Source organism: Sesamum indicum, linkage group LG15 (genome assembly GCF_000512975.1).
Source record: "Sesamum indicum cultivar Zhongzhi No. 13 linkage group LG15, S_indicum_v1.0, whole genome shotgun sequence".
In the NCBI taxonomy this organism is placed as follows: Eukaryota; Viridiplantae; Streptophyta; class Magnoliopsida; order Lamiales; family Pedaliaceae; genus Sesamum; species Sesamum indicum.
Genome location: NC_026159.1, coordinates 3,105,967 through 3,124,507, shown reverse-complemented (window position 1 = coordinate 3,124,507; position 18,541 = coordinate 3,105,967). Strand labels below are relative to the sequence as shown.

At 38.0% G+C, this 18,541-nt stretch overlaps 3 protein-coding genes across 3 annotated transcripts in view; 1 reads left to right on the top strand and 2 right to left on the bottom strand.

The window, feature by feature from the left end:
* Window positions 1–2,376, top strand: part of LOC105177663 — a 16,332-nt gene extending 13,956 nt beyond the window's left edge. The window contains exons 23-25 of the mRNA XM_020699158.1: window positions 2–501; window positions 756–950; window positions 1,497–2,376. Coding sequence (XP_020554817.1) covers window positions 2–501; window positions 756–950; window positions 1,497–1,967 — 1,166 coding nt within the window. The 3' untranslated portion in view covers window positions 1,968–2,376. The remainder of the gene's footprint in view (window position 1; window positions 502–755; window positions 951–1,496) is intronic.
* LOC105177662 (U3 small nucleolar ribonucleoprotein protein IMP4) lies at window positions 2,557–5,882 on the bottom strand. Its single transcript, XM_011100884.2, has 9 exons — window positions 5,702–5,882; window positions 5,511–5,594; window positions 5,110–5,219; window positions 4,949–4,999; window positions 4,149–4,292; window positions 3,977–4,066; window positions 3,308–3,414; window positions 3,019–3,103; window positions 2,557–2,865 (listed from the first exon to the last, which is right to left on the bottom strand). The coding sequence occupies exons 1-9, from the start codon at window positions 5,811–5,813 to the stop codon at window positions 2,767–2,769; spliced, it is 882 nt and encodes a 293-aa protein (XP_011099186.1). The 5' UTR covers window positions 5,814–5,882; the 3' UTR covers window positions 2,557–2,766.
* LOC105177661 lies at window positions 6,923–11,288 on the bottom strand. The gene is made up of 11 exons (XM_020698938.1): window positions 10,853–11,288; window positions 10,672–10,766; window positions 10,223–10,327; window positions 10,038–10,154; window positions 9,264–9,791; window positions 8,771–9,126; window positions 8,575–8,674; window positions 8,360–8,419; window positions 7,948–8,031; window positions 7,722–7,838; window positions 6,923–7,502 (listed from the first exon to the last, which is right to left on the bottom strand). The coding sequence occupies exons 2-10, from the start codon at window positions 10,729–10,731 to the stop codon at window positions 7,734–7,736; spliced, it is 1,515 nt and encodes a 504-aa protein (XP_020554597.1). The 5' UTR covers window positions 10,732–10,766; window positions 10,853–11,288; the 3' UTR covers window positions 6,923–7,502; window positions 7,722–7,733.

Below are 18,541 nucleotides of genomic sequence, written 5' to 3'. Positions count from 1 at the left end.
GGAACAAGTGCATTGGTTCAACCACCAACTGTGTCACAGCCTGCTGTTTCAATCGGACCCGGTGGTGGGGTTACTGCTAGGCCAATACCAGAGGACTTTTTCCAGAACACAATATCATCCCTTCAGGTTGCGGCAGCTCTGCCTCCTGCTGGGACAGTTCTCTCAAGATTGGATAAAAATTCTCCAGGCATTGGAAATAACATCCCAGCTAACCAGGGTAGTGCACCTGCAGTTGATATTGGTCTACCTGATGGTGGGATACCCCCTCAAGCTACTCAACAACCTCTTCCGTATGAGTCCATTGGGCTTCCGGATGGCGGTATTCCTCCACAATCGCTGCCTCAACCTGCCGCTCCATCACAACCACAGCCCCAGATGGCACCAGTTCCAGTCTCTAGTCAACCGCTTGATCTCAGTTCACTTGAAGCTCCAGGGTCAGGAGCATCCGGAAAACCTCCTGCTCGCCCAGATTCTCCCCCGAAAGCTGTGCGTCCTGGGCAGGTAGTTATTTCTTTTCTCATTGCCTGCATGGCTTGTCTAGGCAGTAATGCTTACACTAACATTATTCTATTTTTTTTCTCATACTGAGTATGGCTTCATATGTTCTGCAAAAGCTTTACTTTACTATTTCAGAAACTGGAATTAGAACTAAGGTGTTCTTACTTTTAAAGCTAATTCATTCTGGAAATTAATTACAAGTATATTCTGTAGATAGGCTTCCTTGAGTCAAAACTCACTCAAGTCTTTTCTTCTAGGTTCCCCGCGGTGCTGCTGCCGCAGTCTGTTTTAAGACTGGACTTGCTCACCTGGAGCAGAATCAACTGTCAGATGCATTATCTTGTTTTGATGAGGCTTTCTTAGCTTTGGCTAAGGATCAATCTCGTGGAGCTGACATCAAGGCCCAAGCTACTATTTGTGCACAATACAAGATTGCGGTTACCCTTCTTCAGGTATTTGTTTTCTGTTGGCTGTTAGGTGTTGTGAATGTTCTGTCAGCCTGTGGATAGTAGGCAAAACTTGCTTAAATTTAATGTACATGTTAGCAGATTTTATTTGGATGAGGAATCTATGTGCAGTTCTAGTGTATGCAAACCCACTGACCTCACACAATAACAAAATATGTGCACTTGGGCCAGAAACTTATGTTCTTCTGGATCTTTAATTCCTGAATTCCCAGTTAAACTAATAATATATGTATGTGAAAATGAGTGTTCTTTCTTTGATTTTAATTCGAAGATTCCTATTTTTGAGTAATTGATTTCCTTTCCATAAAACTTAATAATTCATCATGTAGATGTGACATCCCTGCCAAACAATGGGTCCTTGCTACTTATTGTACCTTTAGATGGTACTGGGAATATAGGAATATCTTTGAATGCTAAGTACAATACGAATATTGCCTTGGGTGATATTTTTTGTTCTCTAGTTTCTTTAAGTGCACACTGTTTATTTTTCTGTCTAGCATTTAAATTTATACTATTTTCATGTCACTGCAGGAAATAAATCGGCTGCAAAAAGTCCAAGGGCCCAGTGCAATAAGCGCAAAAGATGAAATGGCTAGGTTATCGCGTCATTTAGGTTCATTGCCACTTCTTGCAAAGCACAGGATAAATTGCATACGAACTGCCATCAAAAGAAACATGGATGTCCAGAATTTTGCGTATGCTAAACAGATGCTTGAGTTACTCCTATCCAAGGCTCCGGCTGGAAAGCAAGATGAGTTGAGAAGCCTGATCGACATGTGTGTTCAGAGGGGCCTGTCCAACAAGTCCATTGATCCATTAGAAGATCCCTCCCAATTCTGTGCTGCCACACTTAGCCGTCTTTCCACCATTGGGTATGATGTCTGTGATCTATGTGGTGCCAAATTCTCTGCTTTGTCAACACCTGGCTGTATTATATGTGGCATGGGAAGCATTAAGAGATCAGATGCCATTGCTGGACCTGTTCCTTCACCATTTGGCTGAGGCCAACTTGTTATTAGGGCTGCGACTTTATACTCCAGGAATCATAAGCTCTGCATACTAGAGAGAAATTTCTTTTAGGAGGATTCAGAAGTTACTCTTTCCTCTTCTGATTTTTCTCCGGGGGGTTACGATTGACCTCTGTTTACACGTCGAGTTGACCCCCATTTCTATTCTTGTGGTTACTCCATTTTCCTCGATTTGCCTATAGTTGTATTATTCTTATTCTCCGGTGTAGAACAATTTGTTTGGTATCTCATGCTACAGTTAGTGTAATTAAGTAGATTGAACAATTCTGCTCGGTTTTGTATTTGCCCGAAAGTGTGTGGAGATCTGTCCTGATATAATGGCTACCCACAATCTGTCTGCTAGGAATCCTTTACTACTATTAATCTGAAATTTTTTTGGATAACTACTACCCCATTTAAGAACTAAAAGAATAGCGAGTCATTATTCATCAACATGCATATATGCTGTTCGTATGTAGTTCTTACATTCAATTCATTTCTTATAAAAAAAGCTTGTGGTATTGTCAAGAATGGTAAAGGATGACTAGTGTCTCCAGTCAAATCTGTCGGACAGTCAAAAAGAATATGAAACTGATAGGTGTAATACGAATCCACCCTTTCCCAGATTGGGAGTGGATTATCAGACTATTGGCTATCAAAATTTGCCCGTTGTACACATTCTGTGATTGATTTTTAGATGGTACAATGGATGTGCTCTAAAGATTATACTACAAAGTAATCCAAGATCCCTTTAGTACAAACTAAAGGAAAGCACAAAGCACATTCTTGCTCCATCATTCTCCCAGGAACTTACGTTTTTTTGCCGTGTTCATATAAGGCCTGATAACCCATTCAGTCTGAGCTTCATCTTGATCCATAGTCCCTAGTTTGATCTGCAACATCAAAGAATTAGCATCTGAAGTGATGAAAAGCAGAAAAGCAGCCATCATCTGTGGCATAATAAATACTCTACTTCTACAATTAGAAAAGACCAGATAGCAATGAGAAAATATATCAGTCAAATATCTCAACTAAACTTTATGTACCTGGTAAAGACGCAATTCAAAGCGAGGACCAATCTCCTTCAGTTCAATTGATTTGGGGCCACCACGTTTCTCATAGACATGATGCCTGCAAAACAAAAAGACGGCATCATAAAATTGAGAATTAATAGTACAATGCTGGAGTAAAGAGATGGAGAGCATTGAAGGAGAAGAAGATGAGAAAATGATGCTCGTATTAGCATCATTCCTCCCTTCACATATATTATACAAATAAAGCTATAATCTCAATTATAACATTGTACATTTTTCAGCAAGACAAAAAGATACCAACCTGAATGAAATATAATCAGACTGATTTGCAAAAGTGATAATCCGCTTTGTGTCTGGCTTTGGAACTGGGAAAAGATACTTCAAAATATTGGCGGTCCTTTGCCCAAGCTGCCAAAATTAGCAAATCCATGATAATTGGAACCAATCTATAGCAAAGGAAACAAATTCCAACCCCACTCGGCCCCAGTTATACAACCCAAAAAAACAAGGAGAAAAGAGCAAATCTTTACTTCAATAAATAGTAAGAAAGGAAAGTGGTTGATTTCTTCATTAAAAAATAACATCTGCAGATGAGGAGGTTGTTTCTTTTATTCAATAATCTTTCAGATGTCATGATTGTGTTTTTTCCTTTCTGTTGGGAGGGGAGAGGAGAATGGGCCAAGAAACCGTTTATCTCCAAAGAGGCATTGCAGCATACAAGAACCATGAAATTTTAACACTAATAGAAAATTTAATGAACTCAAAGTATTCCATCTTATCATTTAGTCATCAGATAATTGGAAATTTTACCTCTCTTTAGAAATTACAGTTTAGAAATCTAAATAGCCCAAACAAAATATTCAATCAGAGAAAGAGGGGAAAAAATCCACTAACTTCTCAACTTCCAGCAGACAAAAATCTTAATTTGAGACGAACAGATGTTTGAATTAGAATAAGAATGAATTATAACCTTAGTAGAGAAGTTGTCAAGAATCAAATGTGGGTAAGCCTCAGGCATCGTTCCAATGGCTTTTTTATCCTTGATATCATGTCTTGTGACCTACATGCAAATGTTAAATGAGAATATTACATGGAACACAAACAGTATGAAGCATAGCATGCCAGAAAGTAAATTTACTCACCACATTGAGCAATCCAAAGTATGCAGTGGGACCAAAAGGTAAATGGCTTATGATTATACCATCTGGTATGCCGCGATGTTCATGAACTAGAATAACATCTGTAAAATCATGTGCCCGACAGGTTTCAATTATTTCCGAAATAACCTGCACACAATTAGCACATCACATTTAACATTTGCACGCAACTAATAAGAAAGGTTTATCTTTCATCCAAATTCCAACAAAAGACTATATGCAACCGATGCACAAACAGCCATTCCAGCAACGTACAAAACTCCTAGGCTGCAAGACAGCTCAAGAATTGCTGCTCATAACATTCAGAATGAGTAATACATTGAGGTGATGGTTTCTTAATTTAATTTATTAGACTGGTCATCTTTTCACTACCTTCATGTGAGTATGAGCTTCTGCAATTAAGACACAATATACCTAAAGTGTGTTAAAATTGAATTCTAAACATGGCAAGTTCAATACAAGAGTGTAAAGTGCTTTTATTTGAAGGATTGAATGGATTTAAGTTCTCCATTTCTTTAATAATTAATATCTCTTTCTTTTCTTGTTTTTTTCCTTTGTATTCCAAGTGCAGCCTTCTCGCTGCAAGAAGCATCAAGACACTTTAGCTTATCATGATAATAATCACAATTCACAACTAGATAACTGAGAGCAGTGCCGGAGCCTAGCATCAAAGGATGACCATATTAATCATCTCTACCATCTTGAAGAGGTCCAATTCAATACAGCACAAATGACAAATGGATTAAAACAATCAAGAACAGAAAAGTATGCAGCAATGGACCAACCTGACCACCACGATTCATTCGTTGGGCATTTGGAAATACAAACTTCAATTCCTAGAAAAACAAACATAACATTGTTGAATGCAATATAATCCACAAAGAAACATGAAAAAAAAAGAGATTTTTTTTCTTTTTAGCACAAATCCAAAATCAGACTTTACAACCTTCACAAACTGTGTAAGGGGAGCACTAGGATTGCGTGACGTTGTAAGCAAAATCTTAGGGTCTCTATCGGCAGCATTTGCATATTCATCATCAATGGTTGAATGGGGGACTACACTCAAGAGAAAAAAATATGTTAGCTTGATATTTAAACACATAAAACAACATCAGTAAATGAACCCAACACTTATCAATTACTCCTTTGACCAATAAATCAACGAAAAAAGCCTCAGATACTCTATTCATTGCTTTTGTGACAGCTATTTCATTACAGCGCAACACCAAAATCTCGACTTTGATACCCTTTTCATCTGCCACATTCTCATAATAGGAAAAGCAAACAAAATCATCGAAACAACCGTAAATAATAACAAAGTAGGACGCGACAGCGCAAATATAGTACCAGCAGTGTGTTCATCTTCGAGGTCAATTTCTTGGCGTAGAGCCGCCTCTTCGTTCCTGAGCTCAGTAGGAATTGGCTTTCCCTCTACCCAGAACAACCACAAATTAGTAGCATTACAATAAAAACATTCGATTGCACGAAAAGAAAAAATTCTTGAATTAGGATTTGCAACAGAAGATAATAGAAATCACCTTCTAAGGCTTCGCGAATTTTGCGCTTTTTCTCGTATAGCAAACGCTCTTTGCCCTCCAAGCTTTTCCTGTATAGATACTCTCTTCTCAACCTGACGTTTCTTTTCAACATCTTTCCTTATCACCACCAAAACCCTAGAAAACGGAAGAGTTGGTCTTGCAGTAAGGGTTTAAACCTCCGAAATCGCTGATTCTCGGGTCGAATATATAGTAAATTGGCTTGGGTCGGGTTGCTGTGTGTTCCCGTCGTTTCTCAGTCCTTTGAAAACCCGAAAACAATAAAAGTATACTTAAAATAAAATTATAATTTAAAATTTAAAATAAATTACGTATTTATCTCCTAAATATGATAAAGAATCCTAAAATAAAATAAATTGATTTTTTTTCTAAATACAGTGAAATTAGTTATGAATTCATGAAATTCACGAAAATAAAATTCCAAAACTATTATCTACGTATTTGAGTTGGTCATGTTCTTATGGTTAAGCTTAGATTTCCCCAATTTCATACAAAGATATTTGGATATTAAACCAACATTAATAATTTTTCGATATCTATACTATTATAAAACAAAATTTTGTTGTCATAACAATTTTTAAATATATAACTTTACCTTTAATCCAGCCATTCCTTTCAGTAAAAATTGGTTATAATGGTAATTCCAATATTTTAATGAATTTACTAAAATGCCCCTCAACTTTTCTAAACCTTCGGCATTTTTTTGTTTTGAAGTCACTACCCCATAATCCATAACCAGTTTATCAATAAAAATATTAATTATGTATAATACCGCTAGTAACAAATAAGTGATATCTTAATAAGATACCATTATGAAGTTACACCGGAATTAAAAGATTTGAATTTGAGCAAATGATTTAAAGGAAGAATTTCAAAAGATTCGACGAAAAAAAAATTATCAATATTCCATAAATTATTGTTAAAAATCAGATTTGAAGGATTCAAAATCCTTTAAATTTACAATTAATCAAACAAATTTAAAAAATATGAACATCTCCAATGTGAACACTAATATATTGTGGCATCTATATTAGGTAATAGCATGAAATCATGATCTTTAATATTTATAGTTGAACAAAAAACGGTTTATCATAATATATCATTAAGAAATATTCAGCCTATATTATATGACATTTCTTTTACATTTAAAAGAAAATAAAAAATCTTGAACATAGGCTGATAGGCAAATGTAATATATGCACATTCATTAAAAATACTCAAAAGCAATACTGTTATATCTTACACAACACAAGAAAATAATTCAATTGAACGAAAAAATACACCATACACGAATGATAACAACAATGTACTCACCGTTAACGTGTAACCTACTGGAGATGACTCTTAATCCCCATTATTGTCCCAAACAAAGCTCAAGATTATTGCTAAAATGCTATATCTAGTTGTATTATATCTGCTGTGTTAGTGTACAATCTTGCATTCTCTGAGAGCTTGAGAGAGAGAAGAGGTCATGCAACATTTATCGGTGTATAAGATATCTAAAACTAAAATTGTATGGCATGATTTGTACTAATTTTGAGAGGGGCTCCCTTCCTTTTCTCTCGAGGCATTTGAGTGCTTCGTTCCTGAGTTCGTCTGGTAGCTGCAGGCAAATCCAGTCGAGCAATGCATCCAAGTCCTTTGCAAAGTCGAGGAGATACCAATCTAGTAGTTTCGGGATTACTATCTTGTTTGTTGATGAGATGCCTACTGCTGCTTGTAAATAGTCCCTTTTGGCTGTTTCCAGCTCCGTCTCAACTTGTGATGCAGTGTATACTCGCACCTGAAATTCGGATAATTATACATCACACATCATATTTTGCAGGATTATGATGTGGGATGTTAAGAAGTCAAACTGATGTATGTATATTTAGGAGCAAAGAACAAGTCATCGAAATCCTGAAAATAACTTTTATGACGATGTGGGCTTTTTTTTATGCTATTGTAAGAATAGAACAATGGTTTTAAGAATCTTTTCTCATATGGAGTGTGATGAACTTACAGCAGGCGACGACTAGCTTCCGCAGGACAGTGCAAATGTGACCAGTGGTTCTGACCACTCCAAACCAACCGTTCTGCAAATCTTCCTGTCATCGTTCTTGGCTGATTTGGCGCAAGTCTATGAATGATATCACCAAGAGATTTAGCTGTCAGATTTCTCAGAAACAAATAATCTTGAACAACAAAATTTAACGGCTTCCACCTTTGATAAATCGTAGGCAACTTACATATTTTAAGTGATATGGAAGTCTCAAGATCAGTTGCTCGATCATTAGTGCGTTCAGCACATGTCCCCCAACCTTTATTGTTGCCTGCAGCAACCATCGATGAACTTTTATGTAAGTTTTGTTCGGTACTTTATAAGTTAGTCGGATTGAGAATTTTTTAATGCAATGTGATATTATAGCAGGTTAAGAGAATCCAAAGAAATCTTTTTCATGGGAATATCCAAGCATCCACAAGTGGGCTTCTGCTGAACATCACTTATTTCTTTAGACTGTCTTCAAGCCAGAACAGGTTGAAAGCGCTTGTTAACAAATACATCAAATTTCTACTTGATAACTGGAATTTCCAGAATTGGATTAAGTGGACTACTACAAAGGTTAAATTGGTATACATCAGAGTGATGGAAATTCATGCCTTTTGCATTTGTAGCACAATCATGTTGGGACTGTCAGGTACTCCATGCTCCAAAAATGCCTGAAACATTGATGACAAGGGAACATTACTGTATGTCATAATTTTTGGAAAAAAATAGTGCGAAATCATCAGAAAATCTGTGCAGGGTGACAGAAAGTTGCTCTGAAATAGTTAAAAAACACAAGCTGCTTCTTGGTGTTGCCGAGGCTGCTTACATTCATAATGCAGGAATTATAGATGTTTATCCAGAATGCAAGCTTCTGCTGATGGTTGAGACCATCTAACTCCACAGTTGCTAGCTTGTCTAGAAGAATCCTGAATTTACATAAACAGACATCGACAATGATGATAGTACGCTTTTATCCTGTCAACTGCAAGAAATTTAGATGTAGATAAAATGACGGAACTTACTTAAGCCTTCGGATCAGAAATGACGCATTTGTTTTCCGGTTGAGATCAATTGAGCGAGCTTCAATTGCATAAAGATGTTTGTAAGTGCCAACGTCTCTCTTCTTCAACTCGGAAAAATTGCAATAAGGGCCTCGAAAGTTGGATTCGACATTATTTTCACTTAATGCTTTCGCTGATAAAGAAGAAAAAGACTCGAAGTCCGTCGTCTTCCCTTTTGATGAGCTTAATCTTACAAAGATGTTGATCAGGCACTTCAAGATATCCTCAGACATTCTGTTCGCCTCACTTCCAACGTCCGCAACTCTATCATCAGAAGAGCCAGAAGAGCTCTCCTGTGCTTGCTCTACAGTCCTACACTGTAGCAGAGTATCATTACATTTAGTAATCAATTCGTAGTCTTCAGTATCTTATTTTACTTTTTATTTTCTAATCAAATTTGGGTTTATTCTTTGTGAAATGAATGATTACTATGAAATTGATGATAAAAAGCCACCTGGATCTTTGGGGAATTCGCACTCTTGACCATTGATTCAGGCTTCAATTGATGCTTCTTCATGGGGGTACCTAGTAACAAGGATTTCTTTAGTGGAGATAGTTTATCCTTGTCTGAACTAGAACTCGATTGATTGTCTCCCCCTAATCCATTCTCTAGTGCCAAACCTTGTTTACTTTGACTTTGAGGTTGTTTACCATTGCATGGGCTCTCAGGTAAATTCCTTAAACCATCAGACAGACTATCCGTGGACAAGAACTTTCTAGTGGAAGCAATTCTAGAAAGCAAAGGGCGTGTTCCAAACGATCCCAAATTAGCTTCACTTTGAGATGAAGATCTTGAGTGCTTCCGTATGGAACTTCCAGTAGACAACTTGTTTCTTGAGGGCGTCAAATCCGGTGGTGGACTATTTCGCGAGGATATGTAAACGGCTTCTTGGTATAAACCTTGTCTGAAATTGACAACCTGTTCTTCAAGCCGGACTACCTCTTCTTCCAAGACAGCCACTTCGGCTAGAAGCTCAAGTGTCTACATTATCATTCCACCAAACAAAGAACAACTTAACAAATCAATGATGAAAATGCACACATACTTAAAATTTCACAAATGCAAAAGGTTGATTAAAGTTCATAACCCAAATACATCTAATCAACCAAGACAATATAGTATTAGCCCATTTTGGCAGATGCTAACCATAGTTCATAAATAGCGATTACTAGATTAGACGAATAAGACAGATCTTCAAGAAAGTGAAAATACACTGACTATTCTTACATTTTGAGGGAGATAAGGAGGAAGACGAGGTAGAGCCCCCAAGGGTCTGTTGAAAGCTCTCTGCAAAGCTCTGTGGACATTCTCTTCATGTCTCAGCTTCTTCTTGAGATTATCAACCTGCCATTTGGAAGAATCAGTACAAAAATGAAAAATGCCTGATATTTATATGAGAAAAATTAGCATACATCTTGCAATAAGGCCATTTTTCTTTCTCTTGCTGGGCGGCACTTATTGGCCATTGTTTTCTCGGCAGTTTCTGATTTGCCTCCCTTCAGTTCCATCTTCTTCCCCTACCAATATTTCAGATTGACCAAATACTTAAAACTATATTGATACACAGCAGCAAAAGCAAAAGTTGGAAAGATATTATTCATTTCTTGAATGTGCAAAAAGAACCCAACATAGATTTGGCAATTAAGGACTCCAACTTTTCAGACAGCCCACAATCCAACATACGAAAGACAATGGAGAAAAACCAAAGAACATAATATTCCAATTCAAGGTTCCGTTGGTGGAAAAGCAAAGGTCGAGAAAAGATCAACCTCAGCCAAGATTGTTCATCACTGAACAAATTCCCACAAAATAAAGAAAGAATTGAGACAAGAAAGATTCTTGAAATTAAGGTTTAACTCACATTGTGAGGATGCAAAGGTGCTTTCTTGGAATTAATATTACTGCCAACTCCTTTATTCATCTGTTCTTACTTGAGTGGGAACAAACCATCAGGATCTGCACCCACATCTTTATTTAGCTTAATTCCCATCAACAAAAAAGGGAGAAAAAACAGAAACAGAAGAAAGTAACCAGTCATCTACCTCACAAGCTGTAGAGTCTAAGCTCTAAGAATAAAGAGAGAGAGATGAAGAAAGAAGTTTTACTTTGAGAGAGAGAGAGAGAGCGGGAAAAAGGTGGAAATGAGAGCAAAGAAGCACTTTTGTTGGTATGTGTAGGAGAGCATAGAGCAAGGTATCTTTTGTAGTTTGTGGATGAAGAATATGATAAAAGGGGTTGGCTGAAAACTCACTCTACATACAACACTATAATAATAATAATAATACGGATCAATATTGTTTAATTATATATGTTGCAGCAGCCAGCAGTGGTGTAGAGTATAGTAGTGAAAATGCTGTTTATACAAAGGCAAAAACAGTATAAGTATAGTATATATGGGAAAATGTTGGAGGGTGTGCGTGTGAGAGAGAGGGGGGGGAGCAGTAGCACTTAGCAGCAGTAAACAACAAAAGAAGCAGGCAGGCAGCACAGCAGTGGTAACTGATTGAGTGAGTAAAGAAAGGCAGATAAAGACGAGGTTTTAGGGAAATTCAATGTCAGTCCACTCACCGAAAGCAATGCTGTCAACCGTAGAAACAGCTAATGATATTAAGCTCAAACAAGAGCGTTATTGGGAGAGAGGGAGAGAGAGGTGCAGTAGTACTTTTGTGTGTGTGGTTTAGGTACTTTGGAGTGACAACCTGCTTTCATCATGATTGAACGTGCAACCATCCACTCCTCTACCACTCTCCATATTCCAGCTTTTTACTTTTCTTTTTCATTATTTTTTTAAATGCAAAATGACCAATATGCCCCTTGAAGACTAGCATACATTCCATACAATTGGTACAAAAATTTAAGACAAAAATTTGAAGTGAAGTGTGAAGAATGAAATTATGGTTTTGAGGTAAGAAGAGGGTAACAGCTGCCGATCATCAAACATTACATACAGATATAGTATTAAGTGGTAGGGTAGCAGCACTGCACCACTGTCCCTCAGCCTTATGCTAAATGCAGGGTGGCCAGCAGAGAGCAACTGTTTCATGCATTCTCCATACTACAAATACTGTCGCCTTACTAACAATCACACAACACATCCATAATCAATATTCAATCATCCCCACCGCTTCTGTTCTCTCACCATTATGCAAAACCACTCCAAACAAACACTTTTCCCCATTTATATTTCTACACCATTCTACTTTTTCTTTTCTTCTCTACCCATATATATATGTTAGAAAAAATTGTGTCAGTACTGTGTGAGAATTAACATATACATTATTACGTTGTACGTTTAGTCTCATCAAATGTTTTGATAAGACATTCTGTTAAAGTCAGCTTCATCCTCCATTACAACAACAGAAGCAACTCCAGTTCCAGACTCTGTTTCTGCAGACGAACAAGAACTCCCCTGAAGACGTGTTTTCCTTGCTAACGTTTCTGTCATTGTAATTCACACTTTTATTAGCTGTAACTAGTAGCTTAGGTGGCTGTTGACGTGGCCGCTATTCTGTTATTCAGTTGTAGTTAGTTGAACAGATATTTCTTCCTCAACCGACCTCTGTATCCATATTTAAGCTCTGCTGTATCTTTTTCCAGAATAAATGAGAGGGAATTCTTATTCTCTTCAGTTTTAGTTTGTGTGATTCATGGAGTTTATCTCTGATTTTATCATGGTATCAGAGCCATCATATTGATGGTCTCTGTATACAAACGAATAACCAAATCTCAATCAACAGATTATCACACTTGACTTCTATATGTGAAGAGAATGGCGAGCTCTTCAAGCGATATGCCTGAAGTTCCTCTTACAGCATCAGGAACTGGAATTGACCCTATGACGCTGCGTGTTCAAAACCTGGAAACTCAAGGTATGGTGATGATTTCTGCTCCATTCAATGGAAGCAATTGGTTATCTTGGAGTCGGTCGGTTCGAATGGCGCTTGAGAGTAAGGATAAACTGACCTATATTGACGGCTCAAACATAAGACCTGCAATTGGAACTCCACAACACAAACAGGATTACGGATCGGATTGTGTGGTGCGAACGTGGATCTTAAGCACCATCTCCAAAGATTTGGTGAACGCATACCTGTATGCGAGCACATCAAGAGACCTCTGGATGGAGCTCGAAGCTCGATACGGCGAGTGTGATGGAACTCTACTTTACAAAATTCAACGTGAGATTAGCTCAATTTCTCAAGGAAATATGAGTGTGACAGCTTATTACACCAAACTGAAACAACTTTGGGATGAGTTACTATGTCTCATGCCACCAGCTGTTTGTTCGTGCGGATTTTGCGTTTGTGGATGTAACAGACTTAAGGCAGAACAGAATGATGCTAGTCAGCTTGTCCAATTCCTCATGGGTTTAAATGATTCCTACGATAATATACGAAGCCAAATTCTAGTGCTAGAGCCGCTTCCACTAGTCAATAAGGCTTATTCTATGGTGTTAAGGGTAGAAAGACAACGGATGGTTAATTCTGAGTATTCGGACGCAGGGGAGGCTTCTGCCATGAAAGCCTATGAACAAAGGTATGCTGCACCTAATACTGGTCCTAGACAATTCATGAGACGCAAAGGACCTATGGACAAACGCAGCCTTCTTTGTGAACATTGTCATAAGAGTGGACACAACAAAGAAAATTGCTTCAGGCTTCACGGGTTTCCGGAATGGTACAAGGAACTACATGATTCACGAAGAAAACAGAGTAATGTGGGAAGAGCATATGCTGTAATTAGCACAGATGATAATGGACATGATAAGTTGGGAAATTCAGACTGCAGCAATAACCAACTGATGTCTGAATTGTTAGAGGCTTTACGTTTGGTCCAGAACAAGGTGCCTCAAGATCCTGTTAATGTACATTTCGCCCAAGTAACGGAGATGGCAGGTATGGCTATGGATCGTCGTATTTCGACTGATTTCAGTGCTAACTCTTGGATTGTGGACACAGGAGCTACTTGCCACATGTGTGGGAATGTGAAGTTATTTCAATCCCTTACCACCCTCAATACTCCTAAACAAATACGCCTACCCGATAATAGCATTACTCTAGCCACAAAGAGTGGTGCCATTCAACTTTGTCCCAGCCTTACTCTAACTAACGCGCTTTTTGTTCCTAACTTTGCTCACAACTTGCTTTCTGTATCACAACTCTGCAGTTCGCATCATGTCGCATTCTCATTTTATGGTTCCTTTTGTGTGGTGCAGGACCTGAGATCTAAGCAAATTTTGGCCCTAGGGAAGCAGCATAGGCAACTTTACTATTTGGGAAGCAAATCATTCTTTCCTACTTCTGATTGTTCTAGTAAACATACTGCACATGCTTTACTTTCTTCTTCACATGTTGATAACTTCTCTCTTTGGCACCAAAGGTTGGGACATACGTCCCCTGATGTAATGAAACATATTGAATCCTTACATATTCCTGAACCAGACAAGAATCATGTTTGTAGTGTTTGTCCTTTGGCTAAACAAACTCGTCTTCCTTTTGGTTGTAGTCAGTCTAGCACTGATTCTTGCTTTGAACTCATACACATCGATATATGGGGGCCTTACAGACAGGCCACACTCTCAGGAGCTCGTTATGTCCTCACAATCGTAGATGATTTTTCTAGAGCTACATGGACTTTTTTACTAAATCACAAGTCTCAAACACTTCATACCTTGACCGTTTTTTTTGCTCAAATCCATACTCAGTTTGGCTGCAAAATCAAAACTGTTAGGACAGACAACGGTTCCGAATTTGTGAATTCTAGTTGTGCCTTTTTCTTTCAAAATGCTGGTGTATGTCATCAAAGGTCCTGCACCCACACACCCCAACAAAACGGAGTGGTCGAACGCAAACATAGGCACCTTCTACAGGTGGCTCGAGCACTCATGTTTCAATCCTATCTTCCTAACCAATTTTGGGGCGATTCCATCTTGACTGCCACTCACATTATAAATAAACTTCCTACTTCTACCTTAAATTGGAAATCCCCATTTGAAGTTCTATACAAATCACCACCTACCTATGAAAGTCTTAAAACCTTTGGTTGCCTCTGTTTTGCTTCAAACTTTTATCCTGAAAAAACTAAGTTTGATAGCCGTGCATTTGAGTGTATTTTTTTGGGTTATATGCCTAACCAAAAAGGGTTCAAGGTATATGACTTACATAATAACAGAACCTTTGTTTCCCGTGATGTTCTTTTTCATGAATCAGTTTTTCCTTTTAAGACTGCTGCAGGAAAAGAAGTGCAGACTCCCTTGCCTCTTCCATCATTTGTCAACCTTCCTGAATTTTCACCTGAAGCTGCAGTAGATTTTCCTGAGAACTGTGATCCTCTTCCTTCTACCTCCATGTCGCTTGAGTCTCCCACTTCCTTACAACAGTCAGCTAATCCTCCTTCCAACACTCATCTCAGGCGATCACAGAGGATCACACAACCACCTTCTTGGCTTCGGGATTTCGTTTGTCATACTTCTCATTTTCCTCCTTATAGTTTCACATCCTCTCACTGTGCATTTCAGGCTGCTCTGTCCACAATACGAGAGCCAAGCTGTTACAGTCAAGCCAAAGAACATGAGGAGTGGCGACAAGCAATGCAACACGAACTTCGTGCCTTGGAACATAATCACACTTGGGAGCTTATGGATTTACCACCTGGTAAGAAATTGATTGGGTCTAAATGGGTTTACAAAGTTAAGTTGAACCCTGATGGGAGTGTTGAACGCTACAAAGCGAGGCTCGTTGCGAAGGGGTATAATCAAGTCGAAGGAGTCGACTACTTTGATCGGTTTTCTCCCGTTGCCAAGGTTGTTACAGTAAGGGTGTTTTTAACAGTAGCAACTGGTTTGAAATGGCCTATACATCAATGCGATATTAATAACGCGTTTCTTCATGGGTTCCTTGACGAGGACATCTTCATGGAAGCTCCAGCCGGCTATGATGTTCCCTCAGGCAAAGTTTGTAAATTAAAACGGTCGTTGTATGGTTTAAAGCAGGCGTCGCGGCAGTGGAATCAAGAGCTTACTTCCAAGCTTGTTCAATTTGGTTTCATACAATCCTTGAATGACTATTGCTTGTTCGTTAAAGGTTCTGGTGATTCCCTTGTTATTGTACTTGTCTATGTTGATGATTTGTTGATTACAGGTCCATCCGAGGAACTCATCACTGAGGTTAAGCAGTTTTTGGATGATGTTTTTAGTATTAAAGATTTGGGATACGCCAAGTACTTTCTTGGCCTAGAAATTGCTCGCTCCCCAGCTGGGACCTGGGTCACTCAACACAAATACATTCGTGACCTTATTGCTGACACAGGGCTTGATCAATGCAGACTGGCTTCCACTCCGCTTCCACTTGGTTTGAAACTCTCCTCTTCCTCTTCTCCAAAATTGCTCGATCCTGAATCTTTTCGCAGATTAGTCGGTCGCCTTCTTTATTTGGGATTCACTCGTCCGGATATATCTTATGGGGCTCAACAACTGAGCCAATTCCTTCACGAGCCGTGCCAAGACCACTTGGAAGCTGCAATGCATCTTGTACGTTACCTAGCAGGCTGCCCAGACTTGAGCCTCTTTCTCCCTGCTTCTGCTTCTTCCACGATCACAGCATACTGCGACGCGGATTGGGGAAGTTGTGTGGATACTCGTAGATCTCTCAGCGGATATTGTATCTTCTTGTTATGCTAAATGCAGGGTGGCCAGCAGAGAGCAACTGTTTCATGCATTCTCCATACTACAAATACTGTCGCCTTACTAACAATCACACAACACATCCATAATCAATATTCAATCATCCCCACCGCTTCTGTTCTCTCACCATTATGCAAAACCACTCCAAACAAACACTTTTCCCCATTTATATTTCTACACCATTCTACTTTTTCTTTTCTTCTCTACCCATATATATATGTTAGAAAAAATTGTGTCAGTACTGTGTGAGAATTAACATATACATTATTACGTTGTACGTTTAGTCTCATCAAATGTTTTGATAAGACATTCTGTTAAAGTCAGCTTCATCCTCCATTACAACAACAGAAGCAACTCCAGTTCCAGACTCTGTTTCTGCAGACGAACAAGAACTCCCCTGAAGACGTGTTTTCCTTGCTAACGTTTCTGTCATTGTAATTCACACTTTTATTAGCTGTAACTAGTAGCTTAGGTGGCTGTTGACGTGGCCGCTATTCTGTTATTCAGTTGTAGTTAGTTGAACAGATATTTCTTCCTCAACCGACCTCTGTATCCATATTTAAGCTCTGCTGTATCTTTTTCCAGAATAAATGAGAGGGAATTCTTATTCTCTTCAGTTTTAGTTTGTGTGATTCATGGAGTTTATCTCTGATTTTATCACATTCAAACCTATAATATTTGTGATTTTAGTCACGATGATTGATGGTCTAAAACATTGAACTAGAAAACACAATAATGTAATAGTTAATGAACTGAATTTTGATCTTAATATACGAATTCGAATTTTATCAAATAGGAAAAATTCACTATTTAATGTGAACCAATGTGTTATAAAGTGGCTATACTAACACTTGACCCGATGGATATTAAATCTAAAATTTGATATCATGTATGGAAAGAAAAAAGTGTAAAAGGGTAAAATTGTCCGACTGAAAGAGAAATGGAAAGCAAGAATTGTGATCCCATTTGGAGTATGAAAATTAAATAAAATTGAGGAAAAAGTTGCTTAAAGTAGACTCAGAGACATTCCCGATGCATTAGAATATGATTAAACTCCTCATAATGAAAGGGCAGGATTAGTTGCATGTAGGCAGGCAGTACAACAGTACTATATTAGCCACCACGTGACCATATCTGATGCATATAACCCTTTCCCCCTTTAAATACACATAATTAATGCACTTTAATCTCCAAATCATCACTTTAATTAATGACCCTATTTCTGCAACATTTATTCCTATTTTATTTCATCTCAAATAGAATCAATAATACGACGAGTCAAATGTATTTATTATGTTATATAATTATATGATTACCAGTGCAAAGGAAAATTAATTAGATTTGAATAAAACAAACGACCGTAAATAAATGTTATTATACTTATGCTATAATTGTTCACTCTTTAAACAATTATATTAATCGTGTAATTAACTTAAATTTGATAGAGCTAGATTTGTAAATTCCAATTTTGTCTAAGTCATTAATGACTACAACGGAAAGTCTGATTGGCATCAAGACTGTTGCTGGTAGAGTGTGTTTGACGTTTATTTTTCCTGATTGGGATATAAATTTATGTGAGACATTGGATGCATCTTATTGTGAGGGCACTAAGGACAGTGGTTTGGGTAGCATTAAATGTCTTGTAAGATCCAATAAGTATAACATGTTTTAACAGTTAAATTACAATATTTGATTATTTTTGTCTAGAAAAAGAGAGACAATTTATAAAAATAAATAAATAAACCCAAGAATTGATTGACATGGTAAAATAGAGGAAGAGTTGGTTAAAATTGCACAAGAAAACAGTACGATTTGCGTATGATTTACTGTTGGGGTTATGGATAAAAGCCATCCAAAGACTCATAAACCAAGACATACACAGATAGGAACAAAGTCAGAAATTATGGCAGTGGTCTGTGTGCCCCGAGATAAATCCATCGTACAATAAATCAGGATTCTGCTGCTGACTGCTGACTGCTGACTGCTGCCACCCACACTTCAATCTCAGTCAATTTAAGTCAACCTAGAAACAATTTCACTGTGCTTGAAT